This window comes from Elaeis guineensis, chromosome 8, assembly GCF_000442705.2.
Source record: "Elaeis guineensis isolate ETL-2024a chromosome 8, EG11, whole genome shotgun sequence".
NCBI lineage: Eukaryota > Viridiplantae > Streptophyta > Magnoliopsida > Arecales > Arecaceae > Elaeis > Elaeis guineensis.
This window is the reverse complement of record NC_026000.2, coordinates 26440007-26467127: the sequence shown is the minus strand read 5'-3', so window position 1 is coordinate 26467127 and position 27121 is coordinate 26440007. Positions and strand designations below refer to the sequence as shown.

The following is a 27121-nucleotide window of genomic DNA, read 5'->3' as shown; positions in this document are numbered from 1 at the left end:
AATTAGATTTTGCAATTCCCTTGCTCTAGTTTCCCGTCCCGCACTTGAAGCCACCACTACTCTCAAAATAACAGTTCCAGGTGAAATAACTACGAGACTCTACGCGGCACCACCGGTCTTCCACAAGCAGTAACATACAAACAAGTCACCAACACACTTTCCCTTCTGATCTCTGCGTCCAATGGATTAGATGCTCAGGTCCGCATCAAGCTTGTCAATGGCTAGAAAGTGATGGATTCAAGCAAATCACTCTCTTCTTTGATGCCCAGGAAGTAATTGATGGAACAAATCATTTTCACCGATGCCCGATTACTTTTTCAGCCAGAGTCTACCGCCGATAAAGATTCCAGTTTTGGCAAGAAGAAAACAACTCATTATCAAGTGTACACAAACAGGGGGATCATGAATTCGCTGATACTGCATGCAGGTGAAAATTTTTGCTTATTCTTCTTGCAATCAATATTCACCAACAAATGAAGGGTACAACCGAGAGGAGGGGGAAGGGGAGGGGAACGCTACGATACCAGGGAAAGAGATGTAGGAATTGGTCGTCAATAGGTCTGTCCAAGTTCTACCAAAAAAAAAAAAAAAAGGTCCGTCCAAGTACTGTGATGAGATCAACCCATTATGGATCAAGAGAAAAAGCTCAACGTTCCTCGCAAGCACCAAAGGCATTATGAATATTAGCATACCATAACAAGATCCACTTAAGAAACTAATAAAAGCAAAGAGAAAGGAAAAGAAAAGACAGGTCCAAATATAAGGGATAGGTGAAGAGACAGTTAAATTAAAAGCAGCCATATGAACTAAATAGTGCATGCAATCCTTGTTAGCATTTAGGATGGCTACTTGCTGAGGCAAGAAAGCACAGAGCCACCCTAGTAACCAGACAATGAAGAATGCATACGGGCCTCGCATACACTAGTTGATTATCACGAGGGCCAATTCTGGCAGTCACTGACAACGTAAAGCATTAAAAATCAAAAGAAAAAGTGCACCATATCAAGTTATACGATGTCAATTAACATGTGGAATTGCCAGCAGAAGAGAAATTAGGCATAGAAGCTAACAAGATTACCAATAAAACATGCAAATCCAAACTAGTATAACATCCATTACATAAAGAGGGACAAGGTTCTGATTAGTTGGCAATGTCTGGAAAAGAACGACACCTTAGGACAAAAGTGCACACATTCATTTACAGCGTTTGTAAGTTATATACAACTAAATGCTTGCAAATTAGAAGAGAGTAATGCCGAGTTTCTATTGCTCTTTTTCCATACTCTTCCCTTTCTCTTGATGTATCAATTTCATCTTTGCCTGACATACGCCAAATGGGGAAAACTAGCATATGCAAAGTTGCACACATACCTTGAAAAAGATACCAGAAGGTTGCAAAAGCTTCTGCAACGATACCTTTGCACTCTTATCGCTCACCCTGGAAAATATAACAAATAGTTGGAAGCAATACAATTTGCAGAACCTCCTTGAATAAGTATGTCAAATCCACTTGATGGAAAATTTAATTTGTACACATTATAAAAGAGTAAAGTGACGTAAGTAGATCATTGTTGAAGCAGTCCAAATCATGGATGTTAAGATGTTGATGTCAGGTAAGCACATGGTCAGGAAGAAGTGATCCTTGAACTATGACCTAAAAGAGCACAACTTTATAAATGATCAGCACATTAAATAACCTGCTCTAGATGGCAATATTAGATATTACAATCACAGACAACACACTTCACAGTGAAGAAATATTTCAGCCAGAAAAGGTTGTTGATGCAGTAACATTTTAAACATTTTAAATACCATATAAAATGATAGAAAGCACCCAATGTCCAAGAATTACCCCCCGCCCTCTTTCCACCCTGGAATTTTTTTTCGCTGAACGATGTTTAACCAAGATTTCAAGGTAAAGTCAGACCAACCATCTTTTCTGAATTACTCATATATTACAGATATGGTTAGATACTTGGACCACGTAAAGAAAATTCAGCCAGGAAAAGTTGATAGCATGACTAGCCTTTAGACATCCATGAGTGTTAACATAAATGAAGAAACAAAAGGAAAAAACATGAACTAGTTATTTCCAGGGTTGCTTAATGCTGAAAAGCAACATGCCAAGGACAGAACTATATTAAATAACTTGATCAAGTTTGGACATAATAGAACATTTGAGGAGGTGATAACCAGCCAAAACCAAGCTAATTAGTTGCTTGTCACCATATTTAGTCATCATAAATAATTCAAAATTCAACAAGCTGATGAGAAGCACACCATTTTCAGAAATACAATGTTCATTTCTTCAGAAGCATATCTCTAAATTCATCATTTGATTTCAGCTTTTCAGTCTCTCCATCCATCTTTGCTTCCTTAATACTCCTTCCATGGGATTTTGCAACAGCTCTGGGCGCAGCAAAGGTATTCTTTCCCATGAGTTTCACATTATTTCCACGCCTCTCCTCAAATGTTCCTTCAGACACCTCCACTGAGCGGTTACGGTCATTTCTAAATCGTACTCCTTGGCCTGCAAAAACAAGCAAAAAGCATTTTAAACAGATTATCCAAGCCAACAAGCAATATTTCATGAATCAACTGGCCATTTATTTATAAATTAAATAATAAATTAAAATATAGAAAAGATCAACAAAAGATAAAACAACTTTTAAGAAGGTCAACTAGGTTGTTGGATAACAGTATTTTATCATTATAGGCTTTATTTCTCATAAACCTTTGTTGTATACATACAGAGCTTATTATATTTGACTGACCCATTAGTATAGGGCTATTGTTGGAATACTAAAAGGTGGATGCCCAGGGCAATGCACAAGTCTATATACCGTTGAGCATCTTTTCCCTTCTCGTTCTTTCACCTCTTTTCTCCTGCTTCTCTTTTCTATCATTCCTTGCAGATTAAGTCAGCAGCCTTATTAGTGCCTTTCTCGATTTTATTGCTGCCATTGCTATGATCCATGGCCAGCAACTATTCCAGCTTGATGTTAAAATTGCATTCCTCCACACCTTCATGGTGATGTTAGGAAGAAGTGTATATGGAGCAACCATCAGGATATGTCGCTCAAGGGGGTCACATAAGATGTGTAGGCACAGGAAAGCAAGCTATGGTTTGAAGCAAAGTCCTCGAGCCCAGTTTAACAAACTAATCAGAACTGTAATGGCCCATTAATTTTAAAAGAAGCCAGGAAGATCATTTTGTTTTCATTAAACATAGCATACAAGGTGTACTAATCATAGTTGTGTATGTAGATGATATCATAATCACTGGAAGTAATGAGGCATTAGAAGAGTAAAAGAGCACCTTTGCAAGCACTTATACCAAGGATTTGGGACCTCTGAAGTATTTTCTAGGTATTGGGGTATTACTCTATCACAAACACACACACACACATGCACACATATGTGCGCGTGCGTGTGTGTGTGTGTGTGCTGGGCCTTCTGTTGGAAACTAGGATGCTTGGTGCCCAGCCAGTGGGCACTCATATGGATCCAACTATATAAATTACAGTGGATCAAGGAGAGTTATTGAATGACCCTGGGACATATAATAGACTGACTGAAAACTAATCTACTTGAGTATTACTAGGCCAGCACCAGACATTGCATTTGCTATGAGCCTGGTTGGACAGTTTATGCACTCCCCTCAAGGACCTCAAATTGGATAGCAGGTATTTGTATATTGACGTACTTTATTTTTGGACCCATGGGAAAATGGTTGTTAAAAGTTTCTGTGATGCTGATTGGGCTGGATCTCCTTCAGATAAGTTTATGACAGGATTCCATACTTTCACTAGAGGAAATTTAGTGACATGGAAGAGTAAGAAGCAAGAAGTTGTGGATAAATCAAGTATAGAAATCGAGTATACAATGGCCCACAGCTTGTGAGCTTATATGGATAATATGATGGAAGAATTGGGCTTTGTGGTCAATAATCCAATAAAAATGTATTGCTATAATAAAGCAGCAATCCGAACTGCAAACAGTCCTACATTCCATGAACAAACAAAGCACATTGAAATGGAATATCATTTTATAAGCGAAAAAGTGGAGGGTGAACAGAGGGTTAATCCATTTGTCAACACAGGGAATCAATCATCTTGCTTATGTTCTCATAGTCTCTTGAGCATTCTCAACATCACACTATTCGTTCCAAGCTAGGCACGAGAGATATATACGTTCCAGCTTGAGGGGAAGTGTTAGATATCTGTATTGTGTTATTATGGGCATTGCTTCTTATGGGCCCTAGTTGTACAGACACACTTTTACACACAGCTGATTGTATTTGACCGGAGTGTAGGGTTATTTTTAAAATACTAAAAAATGGATGCCCTAGTTAAATAGATGAAAAAGGGGGATTCATGGGTGTGTGTATTCCAACAGGTGTCTTTTCCCTTTTCTTTGTTTTGCACTTTTTTCTATCTCGTTTCTCTCTTCTATCATTATACTTTGCAGATTAAATCAACAGCTTTATTAGTGCCTTTCTACATGGTAGTGCTGCCAACAGCCTTTTCAGTCCTTACATAAGTAGAAAAGATCAATTTTCTTTGAAGAATAAAAGATTTAAAATGGCTAACTTGTCATTCTTCCATGGAATCCTGCATGTCAACTCAGTTAATAGAATTGTTAAAGCACAAAGAAAATTTCAATGAAAAATCACGAGGTCCAATAACCTTGCTATCACTCTAAATGAATTTTGGGTAGTTCTAAATGTTTGATTTAATTATTTTTTTGTATATTTCGATTAAGATGAGAGGCAATATGAAAATATATTATATTACATATGTAACATGACAAGCTAACAACCATATTTATAATACGAATGCAACAAATTCCAAGCTAATGAATTGAAGGACTGGTTTAGTTCTCTATTATGTAAACACTAGGAGAATTCATATGCCATATTGTAAAATTACCATGAATTTAGGAGATTACCATCTAAAATTAGATTAAATAATTTAATTATAAAAAAAATCATGAAGACAAACACCCAAGAGACCTAGCCAGCCATCATTTAAAACATTGAGGTCATGCCCATAATAGGTTGGAATATAACCAACAAAAACTTGGAAATGTCCAAAAAAGAAGCTAACTTGCAAAATGGGTGGCACATTTACAATTGAAAGTTCCTAACATTTGCTGACGTTGTTACACTAGAAGTATAAACTATAGAATATTAGTCTGTAGTGATCATTAATTGAGATATTCTGAGCAAAATGATGGTATACTATGATCTTCAGACTAGGATATGGGTGGAGATTATGGTGAAATGTTCAAGATCAATTTCGTGCCACGTTTGTCAACTAGGTGAAATGACTTAATCCATGGATATAAAAGCATGAATGCAAAATTTTCTATCATTGAGTTATCCCTTCATGGAACTTTTCTTAGAAATAGTTCATCTTCCATAAAAGCAAATAATGGAAAAAAGGCCCTTGAAAGATGAGAACGTTTATCAAGAAGAATTGTGTTTTCATCTCAACACATTCGAAATCTAGATATAAGATGTTTAATGCATATCAAATGGACTCAAGAATCAACAATTCTATAAGCAATTTTATTAAGTGTTATTTGTAGCTCACCCCACCTCATGCCTTGAGGAGAGGCTCTCAAAAAAAAAACCTTGAACTCATTGTTGAGGCTTCATAATGTAAAAAGTATCAAAACTTAGAGGTTCTTGTAAGGGACACACCATAGGTATTACACCTTATATGGTTGACATAATTCAGGTTTCAAATACTTTCACAAGTAAAAATGGAAGGGAAACAAGTTTACACATCTTCACATGATATTATGTAAACTCAAAATCTAATCACTGGTATCACAAGATATGTTATTGTACATTAATCATAGGATTTAAGCACATGGAATGCATGGTTTGTACTAAACTATTTCATAGGTAATTCAAACGTAACATGCAAATCCTCTGTTTCTTATTTACAGATCATAGGAAAACACTTGAGGCTTAATCTTAGCCTTCATCCTCGAGCATCACCTCATTGGGAGCATGGTTTCCTTGCATGACAACACTGCCTCTTAAACATCAAAAAGATCAAAAAGTGAAAGTCTTAATTTAGCAGCTTCCATTCTTATGCTGAAAGGGCATGTTCAAATATTAAACCATTTATGTTAAATGTGTTTGTTGTTATTCCACACTAATACTACCTGAGTTGCCATTTGTCAAATGCATATTCACAAAATACAAGACATGATAAAATTATAGTTAATTGGCATACCATGTCCCTTGGATGAACTACCAGTAGATGACCTCTTATGGCTTTGCTTGGGATCTGAACGTGCAATACTTAATTTCCTGCCTAGTAACTTCTGCTTGTTCTTTGCAATGGCTGTTGCAAGATGTTCATCATCTGAAAAGTCCACATAAGCCAATCCCTGCATAATTCAAAGAAAGAAAATACAAAATGAATTCAAATATCAGTTGGTGTGCAAGCACAGCATATTAAACATAAAGGTTTCTTGTAACAGAAAGGAAACAAATAATAACTATGCACATTCCTTCATTGTCAAACAACAAAGCAATATATACAATATGAAAAAAAAAATTGATAGCTACACACGTGCTACATAGAAGGAAGAAAAAGGCTTCCTTCCAAGGTTTTTAGGCTTCGGCTGAAACCAATGTGTTTTGGCCAATGCCGGAGCAGAACTGATTGAAATTTTAGGTTTCGATCAGTTCTTGCCAGTTCAGGTCCAATTTCAGCAGTTTCGGCGGAACCTCATGGGAACTACTATCTTTCATTCATTCGTTCATTTATTGATGTGGTTAACATTTCCTAATGTTAACCAATGTTATTCAATTGCACATCTATATTATATATAAAAGTAGCAATAATATCTATCCAAAAGCGGTTTGGACATCTAAATCTAATAGAACAAATCTCAACCATATAATAGAAGATAACTAAATATGGAGCTAATACCAAGCCCAAAACATTGACTCAGACCCCAACTGTATTAAGAAATCCTCCCAAAACACTAGTAGAAGAAGAAAATAGGGATCTGTTTATATGTTACTATGACCATTAGATCTAAAAATATGTCATCGTGTCTGATCAAACTTAAAAACCTACCCTGTTCTCTACCACATGGTCACTCCAGCCAGTCAACTCAATTCTTCGGACTCATTGAAGATTATGCTCATCTAATAAACTCTTTTTTCAATGGATCTCCCAATTTATAAAGGGTTCTAATGTTGGGTTTTACTTGAGCCTTTTCCTGGACCAAACTCCAAATAGCTTGGATTGCCATTTTGCCTTCTCTTCTTGACGTCCTACCTTTACTAGAAAATCCCTCATCATGCCAAAAAACACAAGAGCTGCAGATGATATAGAAGTCTATTGACATGTGTTAAGCCATCTCCCTAATCATATGACTTAGATTAGGCATCCCTTGTACTTATTTGAAAGTTGAAACTCTTCCTGGCCAACGAACCCTGAGCCTTATCGTCTTAGAGCGGTACCTCATCTGAAGCTCCAAAAACTAAATTATAAATCATCTTAGCCATCCATATAAAAAACCCATGTTGGTCCTTCATTCATATGAAACCGAGGTCTCCATTCTCTACAAACTTCCATGTGCATTACTTCAAATCTCCAATCAGATCATGCTCCAAGTTCATCCCTTTCCTTCATGCATAAATTTAAATACCCCAAAACAACTCCTGAAGCATGGTTAGCAAAGTATCTCCTCTCTTACTAGTTCAAAAAGTCAAATGCAGATCTTTCTCCTTAAAGAAAAAGGAGAACTAGGCTTTTATTCTAATACAAAGCACTACATGATTCTATCTACTGTTGAAATTGTGATCAGCAGCTGACATCCCAATACGAAACCTAACAAATTCTCAATCTCACATTGATCAGGGTGGGGGCCAAAAAACCTCTCCTTTTGTCATAAAAAATATTTAGAAAATCATACCTTGTAATTTTCTAAACATGGCGGGAAATCAAAGGAAATGTTTCTGATATTTTCTGAACCTGCTACTTTTCCCATTATGTCCCCAATCCATTACTTTAAAATGACAATGATGCAGCAACTTATTTTAGGTAGTGCAAATAATGATCTATATACACCTTCCAGGAGATAGCATTATTTGATTTTCCTTTTTGCTTTGATGATTTTTGAAAAAACATAGTACCTATGTCACTAAACATATCCGGTTATCATTTGATGTTAGCAAAATATGAATCATGGGCCATGATCATGAATCTTCAGCTGCTAGATGGATGAGTCTCCTTTATTAAAACTATTGTGTATTTGGAGTATGAATTTTCTGTAACTCAGGTTGAGGAAATTATTGTAGTCATAAAAGGCCCACTGATTAACAAGCAACATATGTTGTTCTTTTACATTGTTCTTATCGATATTAACATGATTATTGTCATTTTCAGCGCACAAATTTCGCACACCTGTCTGCCTGTCCTTTTTTCAGAAGAAACTATCTATACATATCCATGACATCATGTAACTTCCTTCCAATATATTTTAGACTTCCCAGACAAACATGCATTTGCACGTTTACTTTTCCTAGTTTATCTAAAGCTTTGATTATCAAATTATGTATTAGTTTTGGATGACAGGTAAGCCACATTTGAAATAACGAAATGGAATAAGTTCATATTCATATGCTCTTTTTCTTGCTTACAGGAATTTTTCTAATGAAATAGAATGAAACATGCCTATATGGTCATTTTCTTTTCTTTCTTTATCTAGATGAGTTATTATTATGGAATAGAATTGAAAAAAAAAAAATCTTAGATGGGTGTTTTCTGGTTTAAATGCGTTGTTCAAATCAAACAAAAAGGAATATGCTTAGACTGATTTCTCTTTCCTAGCTAATAAAATGAATAGAATGAATTATGTATTGAAAAAAGTTCAATATAATACAAAAACAAGAGAAAATATAAGAAGTTTACAACTAATAGAGAAGAAAGTAGGTAGAATACAGCGCTTAGGGAACAGCGTAGGATAGCAGAATATATTTATAGTTAATTGAAAGTTTAATATAACACATTAGGGTTCAATATAGTCCAATTTTAGCCTGAAACTAGCCTTCCTACACAAATTATGATCCTAAATAGCTTAAAACACAACAAAATAATATGAAATAACATATCTTGATTTTTATATATTTTCTTATTTTTATTTTTCTATTATTTTACTGACTTTTTTTTACTGAAACTACAAAAAATCCAAGCAAACCTGCTAAAACCACTAAAACTACTGAAATAGAAACTCTACTCAGGGGACCATAAGTGAAACCAAAACTGAGTGCTAACACTATGATAGGTTGTACTGCCCCGAACTGCACCGCTCAAGGTGTACCAAGCCAAACCAACAAGGAATCGGGACAATACCCCATGTTGGTTCAAAACAAAGGCCAAGCCCTCGACCAACCACCTGGTTCAGTTAAAAGAAAAAAGGCAACTCAATTTAAAAACCCCTACCTCAACTCAATTGAAAAATCCCTCACCCAACTCTCTTAAACACCCCCCCCCTTTTCCGTTTTTTCAACCACTCAAAGCAGTTGAGATGCTGCTCACCCCCCCCCCCTCCAGGCATCACCGGTAAGCATCCCCCTCTCCCACCCGCCCTCTCTTTTTCTCTCTCATGCTTGGGTTAGGGTTTCCCTCGACCCTTCCACTATTGCCCTCTCTTCCTCTCTTCTTTTCTCCCTCCCCCCCCTCTCCAGCTCTCCCTCTTTCGATATGCCTCGGAATGGCACAGTACAAACCCATACTATGCCGAACCAATTAGGAATGGCAACAAGTTAGATATAGGTCGGGTCGGCTAATACCCATATCCATCCCGCAATTAAAAATCCCATATCCATACCCACCACAAGTTGGGTCGGGTCAGGTTGGGTCAAGTAGAGATGCAGGTCAAATACATCGGATAGATAAGAGGATGGATTGGACCGGGTCAAATACAATGTAAACATTATAAAATAATTATAATTTTAAAAAGGAGACATATATTAAGGTTATACCGGGTGGCATTCGGGATAGGGCATACTATTATCTGTCAGGTAAAACCCACCCAATTCAGGTCGGGTTGGGTCAGGTTGTTATGTATATTAATTACTTGCAATAATATGTTTAGATACAACCTAAAAGCAAATTCAACTTAAATAAGCATATAAACCTCAAGCCTGGTATTTGATCCAACTTAAATTTGGATTCAAAATTTTGACCTAATTTTAAATGTAAATCAATTTGAATCATGCTAACACTCAACTCATCCACTTGACGATAAACATTTAATGCTTGCAAAGCACAAGAACTACATACCTATAACTAGCAAAATATTGTATGCTGCTTGTCATGTGATTTTATCAACGAAAAGGTAGATACGAGTTTTGAATTCTCTTGAACCAAAACGTGGACATCTTTTGTTTCCCAGGGTTTCAACCAATACAAGAATTTGTATTAGTTTTGTATGAAACTAACTAAAATGTTCCGATAAACTACAACTAACTGTTTCTAAGTTATTTCCAATAAAACTGAAACCAAAGACTCCAATGAATGAGGATCTTTCATTAATGTATGTCAGGCTTGACTGCTGGATGTAGAATTGGCAAAATTTTGAGCATATTTGTTGCTCAAATCTTGTATCTTTCATTTAACTGTTTCTTTTATTTATATAATCTTATAAAACATTTTAAATGCTTCAAATGGTAACAATTGATATTGGAGACTAGGCCCACAACAGAAAATGGTACTATATTTGGAACAATGATGTGCATACAAAATTTGCATACACGTATCCATGTTGACACATGCATATGGATATATAAATACATACATATGCTTTTCCATGTATTAATGTATACATGCATGTGCATCCAGCATGTCTATATAATGTCACAAGAACACAGCATGCCAAATGCATGAGTAAGCATTTCCCATAGCAACCTCATGATGGGTTTAAACACTTCTTTTTTTTAATATAATTGTGGATTGCAGTAAAGCCAAACAACTAGCAAGACTTCATGAGCATACATCCCTATACTACAGCTGGGGATGTCTTGGCTACTTACTAGAACAGATATATATTTATCTTTTTCCTCATATGACTAAAATGATGAATTATTAGATTCTCATACATATTATACAATTAAAAAGTTTGCCGGTTAAATGAAGGCATGCCATATGGCACAGAATAATTTTGATGATTTTATAGTGTTCATGTACAAGCATTTGGAATAATGTCTGTGTATTTGGAGAGACATAGAAATAGAGATATAAATAGAGATAATAGATAGAGAGAGACAGACCCTTGATTTGCCGGTGAATTTGTCCCTTAACAATCTTACAGCAGTCACTCCACCACAGTCACTGAAGAATTCTTGTAGATGTTTCTCACTTGCCTACAAAAGAAAGTTGCTTCAGATGTTCCATGTTATTTAAGATAAAGAGTCAACAATCAACCAAAAACGTGCCTCAAGGCTGAGGTTTGAAATAAAGGCTGTGCATTGATCATTGTAAAACTTTGGCTTGGAATCCATGATTTTCGAATTTCCTACAGCTTCCTTGTTGGTGGCGGTGGTTTCAGCAGCTTTGGGTAAAGTGGCTACTTCACCTTTATCAACTGCTCCTGTATCATTGGCATTACCAGTTGCTCTAATTTGATCTACATCAGAGCTTCCGCAGGTTTAGGTGCATTTTCTTTCTTTCTCTTTGCAGGAGGCTGCTTATCACTAGACATTTTGGATATTTTCCTCTTCTTCTGGGTGTTTGTTGAAACAGAACTCTCTCTCTTAGAGGACAGCATCAACTCTTTTTTGGGCTCCTGTTGAGTCTTGAATATCATGAGCTCCTGAAGGCGTGGTGTCACCTATGATAACAAACAGAAAATACAAAAGCAAATATTACAGATTCAACTTTTACAAACAACGGATAAATAACAAAAAAGATTGATAGAGTGCCTGCCATCATAACAATGGTAGGAACATCTACTGTAACTTTACCTACACAATGTATTTATGATAAATTGATACATCTATTCGCTCCCAACTTAATTGTTATGTCCTTTCTGTCAATTTTAAATGAGGTTCCAGAAGGAAAAGGATGATCAAGCCATCTGCTACAGTTAATTATTTAAGGGAGGGCGAGGCAGAGGATACCTACTTGGTCTCTCCACATTAAGTATCAAAAGTGGGTAGAAGTCACCTAGATAAAAATATTTTTTCAGGGTTAAATACCTATGTCAATTGACTATTTCACCCAAAATTGCATCGATAATGTGTTACAACGTTAATGTGTAAGATAAAAAATCAAGCATTTTCTGAAGAGTATATGCATAAAAATCTTTTTAGGAATACAATGATAATATAGTATGGTAAACTAGCTTCACGCTTGAGGAATGTCGATGGACTGCTATACCACCCCGAACCACCTGGTACAGGGCATATCATACAGTAGCAGATTGGAACCAGTAGAAAACTCATATTCAGGTCAGTACACAACCCATACGCCCCATACCAAGGTATACCAAGATGTAACAAGGCATACCTACGTATGTACTGATCCATCCCAGGGCATACCAAGGTGCACACCAATCTGTACCAAGGCATACCAAGATAAAAGGTGAGAAAAATAGTTCACACTTCACAAGCTATTTCAATACAAGGTGTATACCACACCATACCGACCCATACATACCAAACCAGCAACATACCAGTACAACACCCCAACCCAAGATTACAGATCTTGGGAATGTCATCTAATTGCGAGGATGCATATTCAATTTTCAGACGTCAAAAGCATATATGAAAGTCTTAGATCTTTGAGAGACATATATGCAAGTTCCCAGTTATGGGGTAAATATATATGTAGTTTGACTTTATGAACAGTAAATACAAAAACAAGCATGCTTTGAAGTGTATGCAATCATAAAACTGAAAACAGAACTGTGATACTTACATGATTAGCCAAATTGGTAGAAAGTAATTTGTGGCTAGACAGCAAAAACCATACAGATTAAAGACTCATGATGAACTTTTCCAATGTTTTAAAATTAAATTTAATAAATCAGTAGTAGGCCTTATTTTTAAGGGGGAAACAACCTAATGCTGATGAAACCAAGATCCTTTCCACCGCTAATATACACATAAAGCTATGCCTTGCAAATCTTTACTGCCATTACAGTCAAGGCCAAAATCAGTGAGCCAAACGCCGCTGCAAACCCTTGCATCTTTTGGTTCAGATTGCATGGATATGAAGTGGGATGCAGCTGGGAGATCATTACGTAAAAAATGTAGGTAAAAAGCTCAATGGCTGCACCAAGGGCATGGGAAAACTGCTGGTTTGAAGGAAAAGCAAAAACATTCAAGGGTTTAGAGGAGCTGGAGTTGAGAGGTTTGTTTCTTTCCTTTCATTGTTTTCATTCATGTTGGCGGCTTGGTTTGAGATCCATTAAGAATCAATGGATTGGGTCCACGGCTGCTTATGACAACCTGAAACAATGGGGTCAGGAACTGGTTCATAGTTTCTAGAATACTGCCACCATTTAATCTAGTTAACTTGATTGTTCCCTCCATCATAGAAAATATAATATTATTTTGACATGCCTAATCCACTCAAAGAAATCATCAAATGCTAACTATTCTACCCAACATTTGTCATACCTATTGCCTGGTCATATATGCCAAACAAAGTACCAAAATTAACTTCGACCACATTCTTTGATAAAACCATTATCCTTCAAGCAATTCTCTTAAAAGTTTCATCACATTTTGAGTGATCACTCAAGCAACAACTTATATATATCTTCTCTCAATAGTTTATAGCATCTAACTTATCCATACAATTATATAATTACTAATTAGTTCTATGATGTAATTCTATTAAACAATAGCCGGTTATCTCCTCTAAAACCAATTTAGTAGCAACTATCAAATCACAAGCTAATCTATTCTATGTCCAAAATTTTGCAACAATTGTATACACTTTCACTTAGATATAATGTCATTTGTCCCCCAGCCACTTTCAACATCGCCAAAATTGGGATCATGTATCAATAAGAGGGTAGATCAGGTCAAATCATGGATCGAATTGGAGAAAAAATTGCTTCCTGTTCCCTCAAAAATTTCAAAGATATAAAAGAAACTGAAACGCACACATCGTCAAAGACAGACAGACAGAGAGAGAGAGAGAGAGAGAGAGAGAGAGAGACTCAAATGTAAGCCAGATGACTGAAGAATACAAAGTCATACATACAAGAAATCTGGTATCTACCATCATAAACCCATATATAATGTCAAACAAAACAAAGTTGATACATTCTCACCAAAAGAAAAAAAAAAAAAGGGTTGTGTCCAACCATCCATTCAACATATTTGTATATTACCGCTCTATGTATATTCACTGATTATGCTTTTAGGCACAATATTTTAGAAAAACAATCAGATTTAACAAATGTTTATGAAAAATAATTTTCCCTCTTACCATTTTTTTTTTAACTTTTTAGACAGCACAAACCTTAATGGGCTTTTAATCACATGTTCTCAAAGTTTATTAAGATTCAAGAAACTCCAATGGTCAGATTATAGAAAATGGACTTTCATATAGTTTCATATTTAAAAACATGATCAAGTTGGATCTTATTGATGACACTGAATCATGATTTGAACAAATGGCTGAACATGGATCATATGTGTTATGACAACACCATGGTTACACATTATGGTTATCCAATCAAACAAGTAGTAGGTTAAATTTATTTAGTAACATGCCTAGTAAAAGAAGGTACATTGAAGTGGTCGCCATTGGATTTCTAAGAAATATTTTTACTTCCGAAATAACTAGTTATCATGAAAGCACTTCAAGAAGTAGGCGGTCATTGGCAATATTTATACTCTATATCGAAATCATGTATATAGAAAGCACTATATGTTGAAAGCAGAGAAAGCAAAGGTTATATTGTTTTGAAGAACTTAAAAGCTAGAATGAGAAATAGTGAATCTTCTCTTTTGGGTAAGCTGGTAGCCAAACAGGGTGAGTACCCAATTTATGAATTTGTATCTTTGCCTACCATTGCGTATTAACAAATTTCCTCTTTCTTATCTACTCCTTTAGTTTTTCTATTTTTCCCTCATCAGATCAAAGGGACTATATGATCTATAATACGGATTTAGATCTATGACCCACCTCAGCACGAACCAAGTATAAGATCCAGAATATTTTGAGCTATCTTGACATGGATTGAAAGATCTACAATGTGGATCGCATTTTAAAAAAGAAAAAAAAAATTAAAAAATTGGGACCACTATTGCTCCTTTGAATTTGAACTCTTGTAAGTGGCCAATTTAACTTTTCATTATATAGTATAAAGTCCATGGTTCGCTGTACCGGACCGAACCGCCTGGTACGTGGCGTACCAAGCCGGACCGGCGCCTTACCGGTCCGATTCAAACCTTTTTTTCGAAAAATCCCCCCGACCGAACCACCCAGTTTGGTCCGGTTCGCGTCCATACCGTCCAAAATCGGGCGGTATGATCGGTTCGGTACCGGTTCGACGTGAACCGAACCGTGCCGACATCCCCCACGTGGGAAAAGTGGGAAGGGAGAGGGGAGGGGGTGGGGTCGGGGAGTTTTTAAATGGCTGAGAGGAGTTAGAGTTCTCTGAGAAGTCTCAGAGAACTCCAACGTATGAGCCAAGAACCGTTGAGACCTCCGAAAAATTAAAAAAAAAGAAAAAATCTGTCAAATTACAGGAGTGGTTCGAAGAGAGGCTGATCTTTGATCGGAAACTAAGATAATGTGTTATTTTCTTAGTAAATATTTATTTTTTTTATTTTTGTTGTTAAAAATAGGATAAGAATGAGAAAGAATGAAAATAAGAAAAAATCATGCCAAAATTTTGTGATTTTGGTATGATTTAATTATATGTGATAGATCTTTGGAAGATCTACACGATGACACCAAAATTGTTAATTTTTGTTAATTATATATTTTTTAAATATTTTTATATATTTATTCATTTAAAAATTAATAAAAATTAAATTTTAGGAAAAAAATCAGAGTTTGAGAATCATGTTTAGAATGATTCAAGCTACTTAAATCTAATTTCAAAAATTTTTTCAAATATTTAAAATTAAAAAATTATTTTTTTATTATTTAAATTAAAAAAATTAATTATAAAATAAAAATATATAAAAATAATGTTATATTTTAGTTAATTTAAAAATATTATTTAAGCATATAACATATTTATTTTGAATTTATAAGTTTTAAAATAATTATTAAAATTATTTTAAAATTATATATAATTATTTTAATTATCATTAAACTATCGTGTTTTGTTATACTTGCATATATTTATAAGAAAAAAATTTAAAGCATGACGTTCGTTCACTTTAATTAATCAGCTATTTTATAGTATATATTTATTTATATAAAAATTATTAAAAAAATAAAAAAATAAAAAATCAGAGTTAGTTTTGAAATTGAAAATAATGTTTAGAATAATTCAAAACAATTGAAATATTTGAATCTAACTTGAGATTTTTTTGAAATTTTTTTTTAAATATTTAAATAGTAAAAAATGTTATCAAATAAAAAATATATGTAATTATGTTATATTACAGTTAATTCGAAATAATTAATATTTTGTTATACCTGCAGAAATGAGTAAGAAGAAAGATCCAGAGCGTGACATCGGTTGAGATCATGGTGAGATACTCTCGGTTCGGCATCATTGGAGATGCAAATGGTGCAACACAGATTCAAGGGAGGAGGGTGACTAAGTTGAAGCAGCATCTGGCTGATGGTTATCCTGATGTGTCCATGTGTCGGAAATATCCGCAATAGATCCGACAATTGATGAAAAAGCACTTTGCTGATTCGAAAGCACGAAGAAAAAGGCAAAGCAGAAAAAAATCGAAGTACACCGTCGAGCTGCAGAGCCACCTTATCACTTTAGAGAGTCAGAGGCTTCTGCTCCAGATGATGAGAAGGCACAGATTGAGGCTGTCATTCAGGCGAGCTTGGCGGATCAGTACTGACAAGAGGAGATGGCTCGGTACAGAGAGCGATTCGGACCATCATGCTACGAATCAGGATCTGGATCAGCGACTAGTCAGGAGAATTCGAGTTAAGGACTACCTCAGTCAGAGAGCCTGGTGGTAGAGGGAGCAGACGCAGCATTTTTTTGTTGGGAGCTTTTGGCAGTAGGAGGTCCTCCAGAGATATTCCAGTAGGAGCCAGCATTCAGGATTTGGATCCACATGCTTTGCCCAGTAAGCATTCAAAGCAGCAGAGAATTGACAGTATGCTGAAAAAAGATAAGAAAGATATATGGTGAGCTATTAGATCATGGTTTCATTTCAGCCATATTCCAGTAAATGCAGCAGCCAATCCTTACTACCGATCTGCTATTTCAGCCATAGAGGCTGCCGGCAAGGTGTAGATCCTCCAGGACCTAAAGACATCTATGGACAGCTTTTTGACAGCAACAAGGAGGATCTGCAGAGATGGATTGATTCTTACAAAAATAAATGGCGTACATACGGTCTGACAGTGATGTGTGATGGTTGGACAAGTCTTACTAGGCGGAGCATCATTAATTTTTTGACATACTGTGATGAAAAAATATTTTTTCACAAATCAATTGATACTTCAAATAAGATGCACGATGCCACATATATCCTTGGTCTGATGGAGGAGGTGATTGATTCAGTGGGTGAGCAGCATGTCGTGTAGGTCATCACAGATAACGGACCACAATATAAGACTGCCGAATAGTTGCTAATAGAGCAGTGACCACAGATATACTGGACTCCATGTGCTGCACATTGCATTAATCTTATATTGATGGACATCGAGAAGATTCGCAGGGTGCAGCAGGTAGTGAAGATTGCCCAGACCATTACTAAATTCATCTACAACCACACATGGATTCTTTCATTGATGCGGACGTATATGGGGGGAAGATCTTACGACCGGGTATCACACGGTTTGCTACCAACTACATAGCACTTGATAGTCTTCTTCAGAAGAAAGCAGCCCTACGTCAGATGTCTGTCAGTACCGAGTGGCAGGAGGCAGATATGCGAGGACCGGCACTGATGGAATTTATGTGGAGAACTTGACGACGAGTCAGTCATTTTGACAGCGAGCTGAGAAGCTAGTGAAGGCTATCAAGCCTTTATATGAGGTGCTTCGCGCCGTGAACAGCGAGAGATACCTCCAGATGGGCTTCTTATATTATATGATGGAGAGGACAAAGAAACAGATCAGTGAGAATGATCCCAAGTATACTCAAGAATTCATTAACATCATTGAGCGCCGTTCGGACTATCAGATGGGCAGAAATTTGCATCTAGCTGGTAAGTTTGGATTCAAGAATATTTTAAAATATTTTTTTGAAGCATGAAAATAAAAGTGTGCTTAATCAGTCTTGAAATTTATCTGCAATTTATTACTTGAATCCGAGATTTCAGTATAGTATTCCGGAGATAGATATGGACAACAAGCTTCTTGCTGCTTTTCGCAATGTCATATATAAGATGGTGCCCGATCCAGAAATCGCGTCGTTGTGTCTGCAAGAGGTATGCTAGTTTAAAATAGATGTAATTATTCAACTGAATTCGATCTGATATATTTATAAATAATAAATATATTTTGTTTCAGACGAAACAGTTTAAAGAGGGATCAGACAGTTTTGGAGTCCCATCAGCTGTCATAAGCAAAAAGCAGATGAATCTAGGTAAATTACATATCAATAATGAGCAATATAGATTGATATATAATTTTGCTTAATAATATCATCAAATTTGATATGTAATTTTGCTTTTGTAGCTGAATGGTGGATTCATTTTGGAACGTCAGCAGAAAATTTGAGACATATGGCTGTCCGTATTCTTTCTCAGACGGTCTCTGCTAGTGGCTGTGAGCGTAATTGATCCACTTTCATTCTTATCCACAACAAACAAAGAAATCGTCTGACACAAAAATACCTCGACGATCTTGTATATGTTCACTACAATCTGAAGTTGAGGCTAAAATGTATTCAGGAGGAAGTTCAGTTGAAGTACACTAATCCGACGCTGGATGATTATGCTGACGAGGATGACGATCCGATCATCGGATGGCTTGCAAGTCAGCAGCAGAAGCCAAAGCCTGATGAGCTAGGGTCCCCTCCACGACCAACCAGTGTGGTGACGAGGGAGATCAGGGTGGATCCAGGGCAATGGGCAGAAAAAAATATTCCACATAGGGTTCCAGCTGATCAACCACAGCCTGAGGGGACACAAGGGACTCATTCATCACATGACTCACTGTCCGATACATCTTTTCAGAGATTCGAGTGAGAGATGTATAGACGATCCTCCCGACAACCAGCAAGAAAGCATCCATCCTTCCAATCACAGGAAACTCAATCACAGAGGGGCACAAGGGGGGAAAGAAAAAGACAGTTGTACGTGCACCACTCTCAAGAGTACAGGAGCTATCTGGTTCAAATACGGACACCAGGGAGAGTGATGATGATATTGGTAGTAGTAGCCATGGATCTGATGATCAGGGAGGAACTGGAGGACAGGAGACCATCGTTTATGAGACTCAGCCACAGGATGATATTCGATTCACCGGTGAGTCTCAGTTACGCATATCACACAGGATAGAGATCATGGTGGATGAGTCAGTAGAGACCATAGGAAGCCGATTTCATATAGACGACGGGCTCCTAGAGATCGTCCAGCACATGATGCAGCTGCGGACGATCTTGCATGTGGAATGGGATCCATGAATGTATCTGGATCATTCTCACATTATGGATCCTATTATCCACAGCCACCTTATGATCCATATGCATATGATGCATCCGAAGCATCATCTTCTAGTGGTTACTACCCTATGCAGCCTGAAATATCTTACGGATCAGATTTTGCTACTGGCATATTTGGATGGGCTCCACAACCGTACCATCATCCCGAGGATACTTCTCAAAGCCAGAATTTTAGTGCGAGGTCTGAGATGTCTTACAATTCAGAGAGATGCCTTATGGGATGATAAATATTCGAGAGTACGGTGCAGCTTGGCTAGAGGTTGGACTGATGTCCATTCAGACTATGTTGATGATCTACACATCTACGAGCGTCACAAATACTCGACAAGAAATTAAATGCAGAATACATCTTAAGGTTCGTATATCAGTTATTGCGCTTTGTACTTAAATATTTAGATATATTTTAATGTATATTTTATATATTTTTTCTTTAGTTTTAAGATGACATAGTTGAAATATAATGTAAATAAATATATGTTTGAAATTTTGGATCAAGAGTCTTTGTACCGCAATCTAACTCCAAATTGAATCCAAATATATCAATAATATACAATATAATGCCATTTTGAGGTTGTATTTATTAATCATTAACTTCAAAAACCCCCAAAAAAATTTTGAAAATCGAAAAAAAATTATGTACCGATACCGGACCGGTACATCTTGGCATACCATGTGTCGGTACGGTACGGTACCAGTCCGGCATGCCATCCGGTATCGGTACAGCGAACCCTGGAACTATAAACCAATAATCTTTCACATGAAAGTGCCCATAAATTATAGTTGAATATCCTTAAGGGCAATCTTCATTAATTGCTAATGTCCCAATGATTTGGAAATTGTAGCATGATGTTCACTACAACCTAGAACTGCAAATCTGCAATACTTTATTTTCTCAAGACAATCCTAGGTCCATCACTTCCAAGGACACCTCAGCTAGTCCATGTACCTATTTCCATCATGATTGAATTAAACTGTGATTCATCAATCATAAAGGTCATCCTAGCCAACTTACCAATTTCATAAAATTAAGTTACTCATGGAGAGGTGTGTCTTGATGCTGCCTAAGAAATAGCTTCTACAACTATTGGAGGTAAAAGGAAAAAAAAAAGGTTATTGGAGCAGAAGTGTCTACTGACAGACAATAACAGGAGATCAAATTCGAGCCAGATGAAAAGATAAAATAAGCATGCATAATTCAGTAATTCTAGTTTATCTAATTGATTGCAATTAAACTCGGAGCACCGTAAAACAGAGAGTTGTATGCTGCATTCGGCAAGGATTAATTGCTCCCAAAAAAGAATCTATTGATTTTCTCCCAATTGCTTGGATCATAATCCGATGATTTACATCACGGGCAAGGTCAACTGATCAAGTGCTTCTTACAAAGGGTCAACAAAATGAACGGGGCTTTTAGTAGAGGCTAGAAAAGTTAGCTTTTGCCTTATGCTTTACATAAAACACCTACTTTATTTCCTTAAAAGTAAATCACCTGTCACCTAAAAGTGTATATATTAGAGTGCATGTGATATATGTAAATCTAAACTTAGTCTACTCATCACGGGCCCAACCCAGATCAACACATTCTTTTGTGGATCATCTTTAAGTAATAAATTTCAATTAGAATCCTTTAAATATAGATCAACTGTGCAGGAACCACACATCAAAAAAAGCTTCCACGTTATGTATTACCAACAAACAAGCGAAGGAGTACTTCTCTTCAAAAAACCTTCAGAAGTCTTCACAAAAAGCTCTATTTGAAAAGTGGTATCAATGCCGAACATGATCTTTGTAAAACATCATCTCAAAACCGAGTCCTATAAAATATGCTAGCATAGATGGTACTATCTTGGATATGCTATGCTAAGAGCACAAAAGCTACGAAGACAAACTTCACTTTAAAAAAGAAAAGATGATGAAGTGGAATGTGCTCATGAGCATTTTATGCTCAATGGATGTTAGTGAACTGACCCGAATTTGGCATGAAGAGACTTGATACATATACAGGAAACAAAATTTCCTATAACATTGAATTAATCATGCTTTAAAATACTAAGCACTAGCGCACTAATCGCAAGGTCAAAAGCATCTTGTACTCTGCTTGCATTTACTATCACATAAAATACTGCCACTAAGAAACACATTAAAGATATTCAAATAAATGTAAAGAGTGCTACTCACGACATAGGTATGCAAATGCATGTCATAGGGCTTTGAGCATGAAAGATTATTTGTTCCGTGGACCAATAAGGAGAAAATCATCAAAGTAACTATTGAAATCTACAACTAACCAGTTAGGTGGACAATCAGTCACTCAGAAAAAGTATTTGAGCTTCACTTGGGGTTCTTTATTTTCAAAATCATGATTTTACCCTTTTGCTTGATTCGGAATTTTAAATTTTAGAATTCATATTTTCAAGGTGGTGATCAATAGTTAAATAAAGAAGTTCAAAATCGAAAAGTTGGAAAATTTTAATGAACATAGAAATTTCCCCAATCCATAATTTCAGGGAGTGTATTTATTTCATTGAATTACAACCTAGTTATCTAACACCATGACTTCGAGTCTTCAACATTCAGAAATATGTGAAAAAGACAACATTTCATGATTCTGCATTATGGAATTAAGTTCATAAAGTCAGGATGACTATTGACTTCAACCAAAGCTTAGTTAAATTTACAAGGTGAAAAACAAGCAAAAGTAACTAGAAAAATAATATTAGAAATCAAAAGAAGGATAGAAAAGACAGATATACAAAGATTCTTCGTTCAGACTCTTCTACTATTCCTTACTCTTTTATGTTTGGGAAAGGCAACATCGACTTCTTTACCATAACAACTATTACACCAATGGACTTCCTTTAGGTTATGTGCAACTTATTTGGTCCATGTTAAAAAATTTTGGAGATTGTCCAATATATTTTGCTTTAAACAATATGAGTAATTTGGAATGAATGTTGTCTGCAGATGAAGATGTAAGTTTGCTAACAAGACAAGAACCATTTCTTGTGATATCACCAAAAAAATGATTGCATTATTCCTGCTAGAAACAACTAAATCCCACCACCAAATGAAACAATCAAACATTATGATTTATTAATGGAAATCATTTATCAAAAGAAATAAATGGATAACCTAACAAAAGTAGCAGGGCTCTTAATTACAAAGATCACACATCTTCTAGACAACTTGCCATAAATCAATATAAAATACAAAAAATAATTATATAGAAAAGGAGTACCTTTTTAACTGCAAGATCAAGATCATCTAAAGTACCATATTCCCTTTCAAACCGCAGCCAAGAATGGCATATATCCTGAATTATTCAGAGCTTTAGGAACTGAATATTCCAAACAATGAAAATAAACTAGAAAGAAAGGTGAAAGGTCAAGCAAGACAAATCGGATACTCCACTACAGATACAACAAATTAGGAGCACTCAAACTACAAAAGCAAATGTGGAAAAAGAAAAGGCATATAAAAGGTTTTTGCCAGAGTATGAAGGACAAAAAATTCACCTCTGAACCTGTTCCGGGAAACCTCTTACTGTAGCATCTCTTATAGATGGATCTTGCCTCATTTATGTGACCCATTGCAGTTTCCATTTCTATGTAGGACAGCCAAACTTCCAATAATGATCCACTGAGAAGAATCCCATAGTCAAACAGCAGAGATCAAGAGAGCGAAACAATATGTAATACGAAACAATATGTAATAGTTTTAGTATTGTATGGTTGAAAAGCAACATCGTATGGGAAGTAACTAGATGTAGGATCAGACCTTTTCTTTAACAAGTTTTCCCACACCCCACGAGCTGCAAGCATGTCTTTTCCAAGATTAGCCTCCAAACGAGCCCAGTATGCATGCAAATGCAATAAATCATCACAGCTAACTAGTTGTGGAGACAAGTACTCAACAGCACGCTGCAATTATGACAAATCATGCTGCATATCAAGCAATGGATACAAAGAGTGTATGCATCAGCTAACAGAAAAGCAGACCTGGAATGTGTCCCTTATTAGAGCATAGTCTAACTCGTCCTCTTTTGCACCAGCTATAGACATCCTCCTCCTCAAGCCATCAACTCGTGTGAGAAACAGATCCAAATACTACAATCAACAAATGAAAAGCATGTTCAAGAATCTTCCACATTTATTGAGTAACTTTAAAAGAATAAGCACAATAAAGAATTTAGAAAGAATTTAGATAAACTCAGACATTTTAAATGTGTGTAGTCTGAATAATGATCATCCAAGAGAAATAAATTGTCAAATGCAGACCTCATTGGAAGAAAAAAAAAGTCCCACCATGATGCTTCATTAAGATTCTCTATTTTATTTCACAAAAGATTCTCTATTTTATTTTGCAATGACTTCCCATATTCTTATTTGCACAATTAATGAAGTCACCTCATTTCTACTTTTGAAGCACTATTTACAACTACAAAAACATAATTGCTGTTTTGGTTTGGTTGCAAATTTCATTCCAAAAGACGATGCAGCATATTTGTTACAGTCAGTTATTTAGAAACCTCATGAAGTCAGGATTGTCGCTTCCCGCCCCCACCCCTCCCAAAAAAAAAAAAAAAAAAGAAAAGGAATATTCATCCCCTAATATATCACTTTGATGCTGAGTTCCAAAATCAGTCACGATTGTTCAGCCTCATCTATCAAGTAAAATCCCTATTAATTGATTTTATGCATCCCAAACACTGAAATATTCCCACTTCATCTCAAGTTAGCATTGATCTTGGTGCAGCTCCATGTTTAAATCAAACAATTGTATGGCCTCCTATTACACAACCAATTATTCGCTTCCATAAATTTTAGTCTTGTCATAGCGAAACAAAATTATGCTCACTATACACCCTTTACAAAAGCCCCTTACACCACCCATGTACAGCTAGAGAACTAACCACAAATCCTTAAACAGCAAGGACTCCCAATGGCTTCAAGCAATGACAGAAGAAGGATTTATTAAAACTATACTTAGAAAAAGTCTCCTCTATCACTTTGATGCAGTAAATGGGACAACGAATTTGTGAATTATGAGTTGGGCATTTTTAAACTAGGAAGCGGATTTCATCGTGCCTCTCACAAATCGATTCTTTGGAGCAAGATGGGATCTCTTCTTCAATTCCCCTCCAGGGGCCTTGGGGAGGGGAGCAAAAATGAAATAAACTAATGAAAACGATGTTGCATTGGTAAGAATAGACATTCGATAGGCCCAAAGCACGAACAAGAGCTTCTCACGCCAGTTACACCCAGAACCAATCATCTTCGCCAATGATTCTGTTGGTGGAACAAGAAGTGTTTCGAAAGCTTGGCAATTCATATAGGTTAATGAAAACGATGTTGCATTGGTAAGAATAGACATTCGATAGGCCCAAAGCACGAACAGGAGCTTCTCACGCCAGTTGCACCCAGAACCAATCATCTTCGCCAATGATTCTGTTGGTGGAACAAGAAGTGTTTCGAAAGCTTGGCAATTCATATAGGTTCAATGAGGATATCTATAAAAGACTAAGTCAGCTGAAACTGCAACTCCATACGGCTCTACAATAGAATTCACTTTTTCTTTTTCTTCTCTTCTATTCTATTGAAGAAAGAAATAGAATCCATCCGATCCGGATCATTGAATGATCCATTTACCACCCTTTGATTATTGTCTTCTAGAGTACTCCCACAAGTCCAATGGAAGTCACATCATCTAAGTCCAATGGAAGTCACATCATCTACACAAATGTAGTACTCGTGGAAACTTCCATCCTAGAATAGATAGGTGAGGCAAACAATATCAGTCTGTTTACCAAATCAGCAACTCTGCTGGTCATTATAATTCACATCTTGTTAAAAAATGACCAAGAATAAGACATTGATGAGAACTTAAGCCCCAGATAACATGATGGCTAGAAAATATTCTTGATGCCCAGGTGTGATGACTGAAATCTATCTCAGCAGAATAATGAATATTTTTTGTTCTCAAATAGCATATTATAAAGTTTCCCTTGGGCCAACATTCTAGCACCTCCAAAATACACTCATTTTTGACATTTGAAACATGCCATACATGAGCAAAATAAAACCCCAGATCATGTTTCAGAGAAATCCATGCAATTGTTTTTGGCACATGGATATCAGCGAAAGCAAGATTGACCATTCACAACACTTTCACTATGTATTTGCATCTCTTTTTCCTCATTTGTAGCTGACATCATCCATACAAGAAAGATGCAGCTGTAGTAAACCCTTTCTGGCCACATTGTCTGAGCATATTCGGCAAAAATGAACCCAATACTTTGGAGTAATTTTCTCACTGAATCTATACAAACAGGTGATACAATCTCTCCAAATAAGTCAAACTCAAGCTTCCAAGCTGCTCAGCACCCTCATTCTCTATTGAAAAGTTAACGCTCAAGGTGATCCCAAAAATGATACATCTTACAGCGACATGATAGGCCACATCTTAAATTCAAACAACCAGATTCGACTTTGTTTTAGATCACCCACAATTTTTACATTGCCCTCAAGCATCACAACTTCAAGCAGCGGGGGATCATTCCTACGTCCATCAGCTTCACATTGAAGCCTCTAGTACTTCCCTCATCCACACTTCATTTAGTGTCGTATGGTGTTGATAGGTTTCGTGATCCAGGGCCCATGCCCCAAATAACAAATATCTGACAATTGCCTCTACCTGGAAGAATATTTAAACATTGTATTAATAAAATTAGGTTTACTTAATTTATCCAATTCAGAAGATAGCATCCAAGCTATGCAATCTCAGACTGGATCCTATGCCAATGCCCAACCGATACAGGTTTACAGTCTCAGTACCAGATCCTGTACAAGTGCCCAACCAGCACACCCCATAACAAGTGTTAGTGTGGTACATTTCTTGATACCGATACTCAATGCATGGGACATTTCGAGTCTAGTATTCTACTGATGGATGCTGTACATCCGGTGCAAAGCAGCATGGTCCAAGATTGGAGCTCTTGATTGTATCATGTCTGCAATCTCTATTGGCATAAAATAATTACCTCAGTTCTCCAAATTAGGAGCACAAAACAGGATCGCATCACTGAAATAGACAAAAACAGGTTGTCCTGGCCAAAACAGGACAAAGTTGGGCAGTACCAATCAATACAGAGCTCAACTTGGCTGGTAAGATGCACAAATCATGCATCCCAATCAAAATGGAAGCTCGATTTAGGCTGGTACCTAAGCTATCCCAGATGTGACGACATTGTTTTCAAAAAAAATTGTGGGGTGAAAAGGGACCATGTGGCGTTGCCTATCTG

General features: G+C 36.4%; 1 protein-coding gene across 1 annotated transcript in view; it reads right to left on the bottom strand.

Moving 5' to 3' along the window:
* Positions 1 to 1141: 1141 nt before the first annotated feature.
* Positions 1142 to 27121, bottom strand: part of LOC105049811 (uncharacterized) — a 45898-nt gene continuing 19918 nt past the window's right edge. The window contains 10 exon segments of the mRNA XM_010929574.4: positions 1142 to 1438; positions 2281 to 2530; positions 6252 to 6408; positions 11309 to 11401; positions 11474 to 11683; positions 11686 to 11868; positions 23060 to 23134; positions 23337 to 23460; positions 23599 to 23741; positions 23820 to 23927. Of these exon segments, the coding sequence (XP_010927876.3) occupies positions 2301 to 2530; positions 6252 to 6408; positions 11309 to 11401; positions 11474 to 11683; positions 11686 to 11868; positions 23060 to 23134; positions 23337 to 23460; positions 23599 to 23741; positions 23820 to 23927 (1323 nt within the window). The 3' untranslated portion in view covers positions 1142 to 1438; positions 2281 to 2300.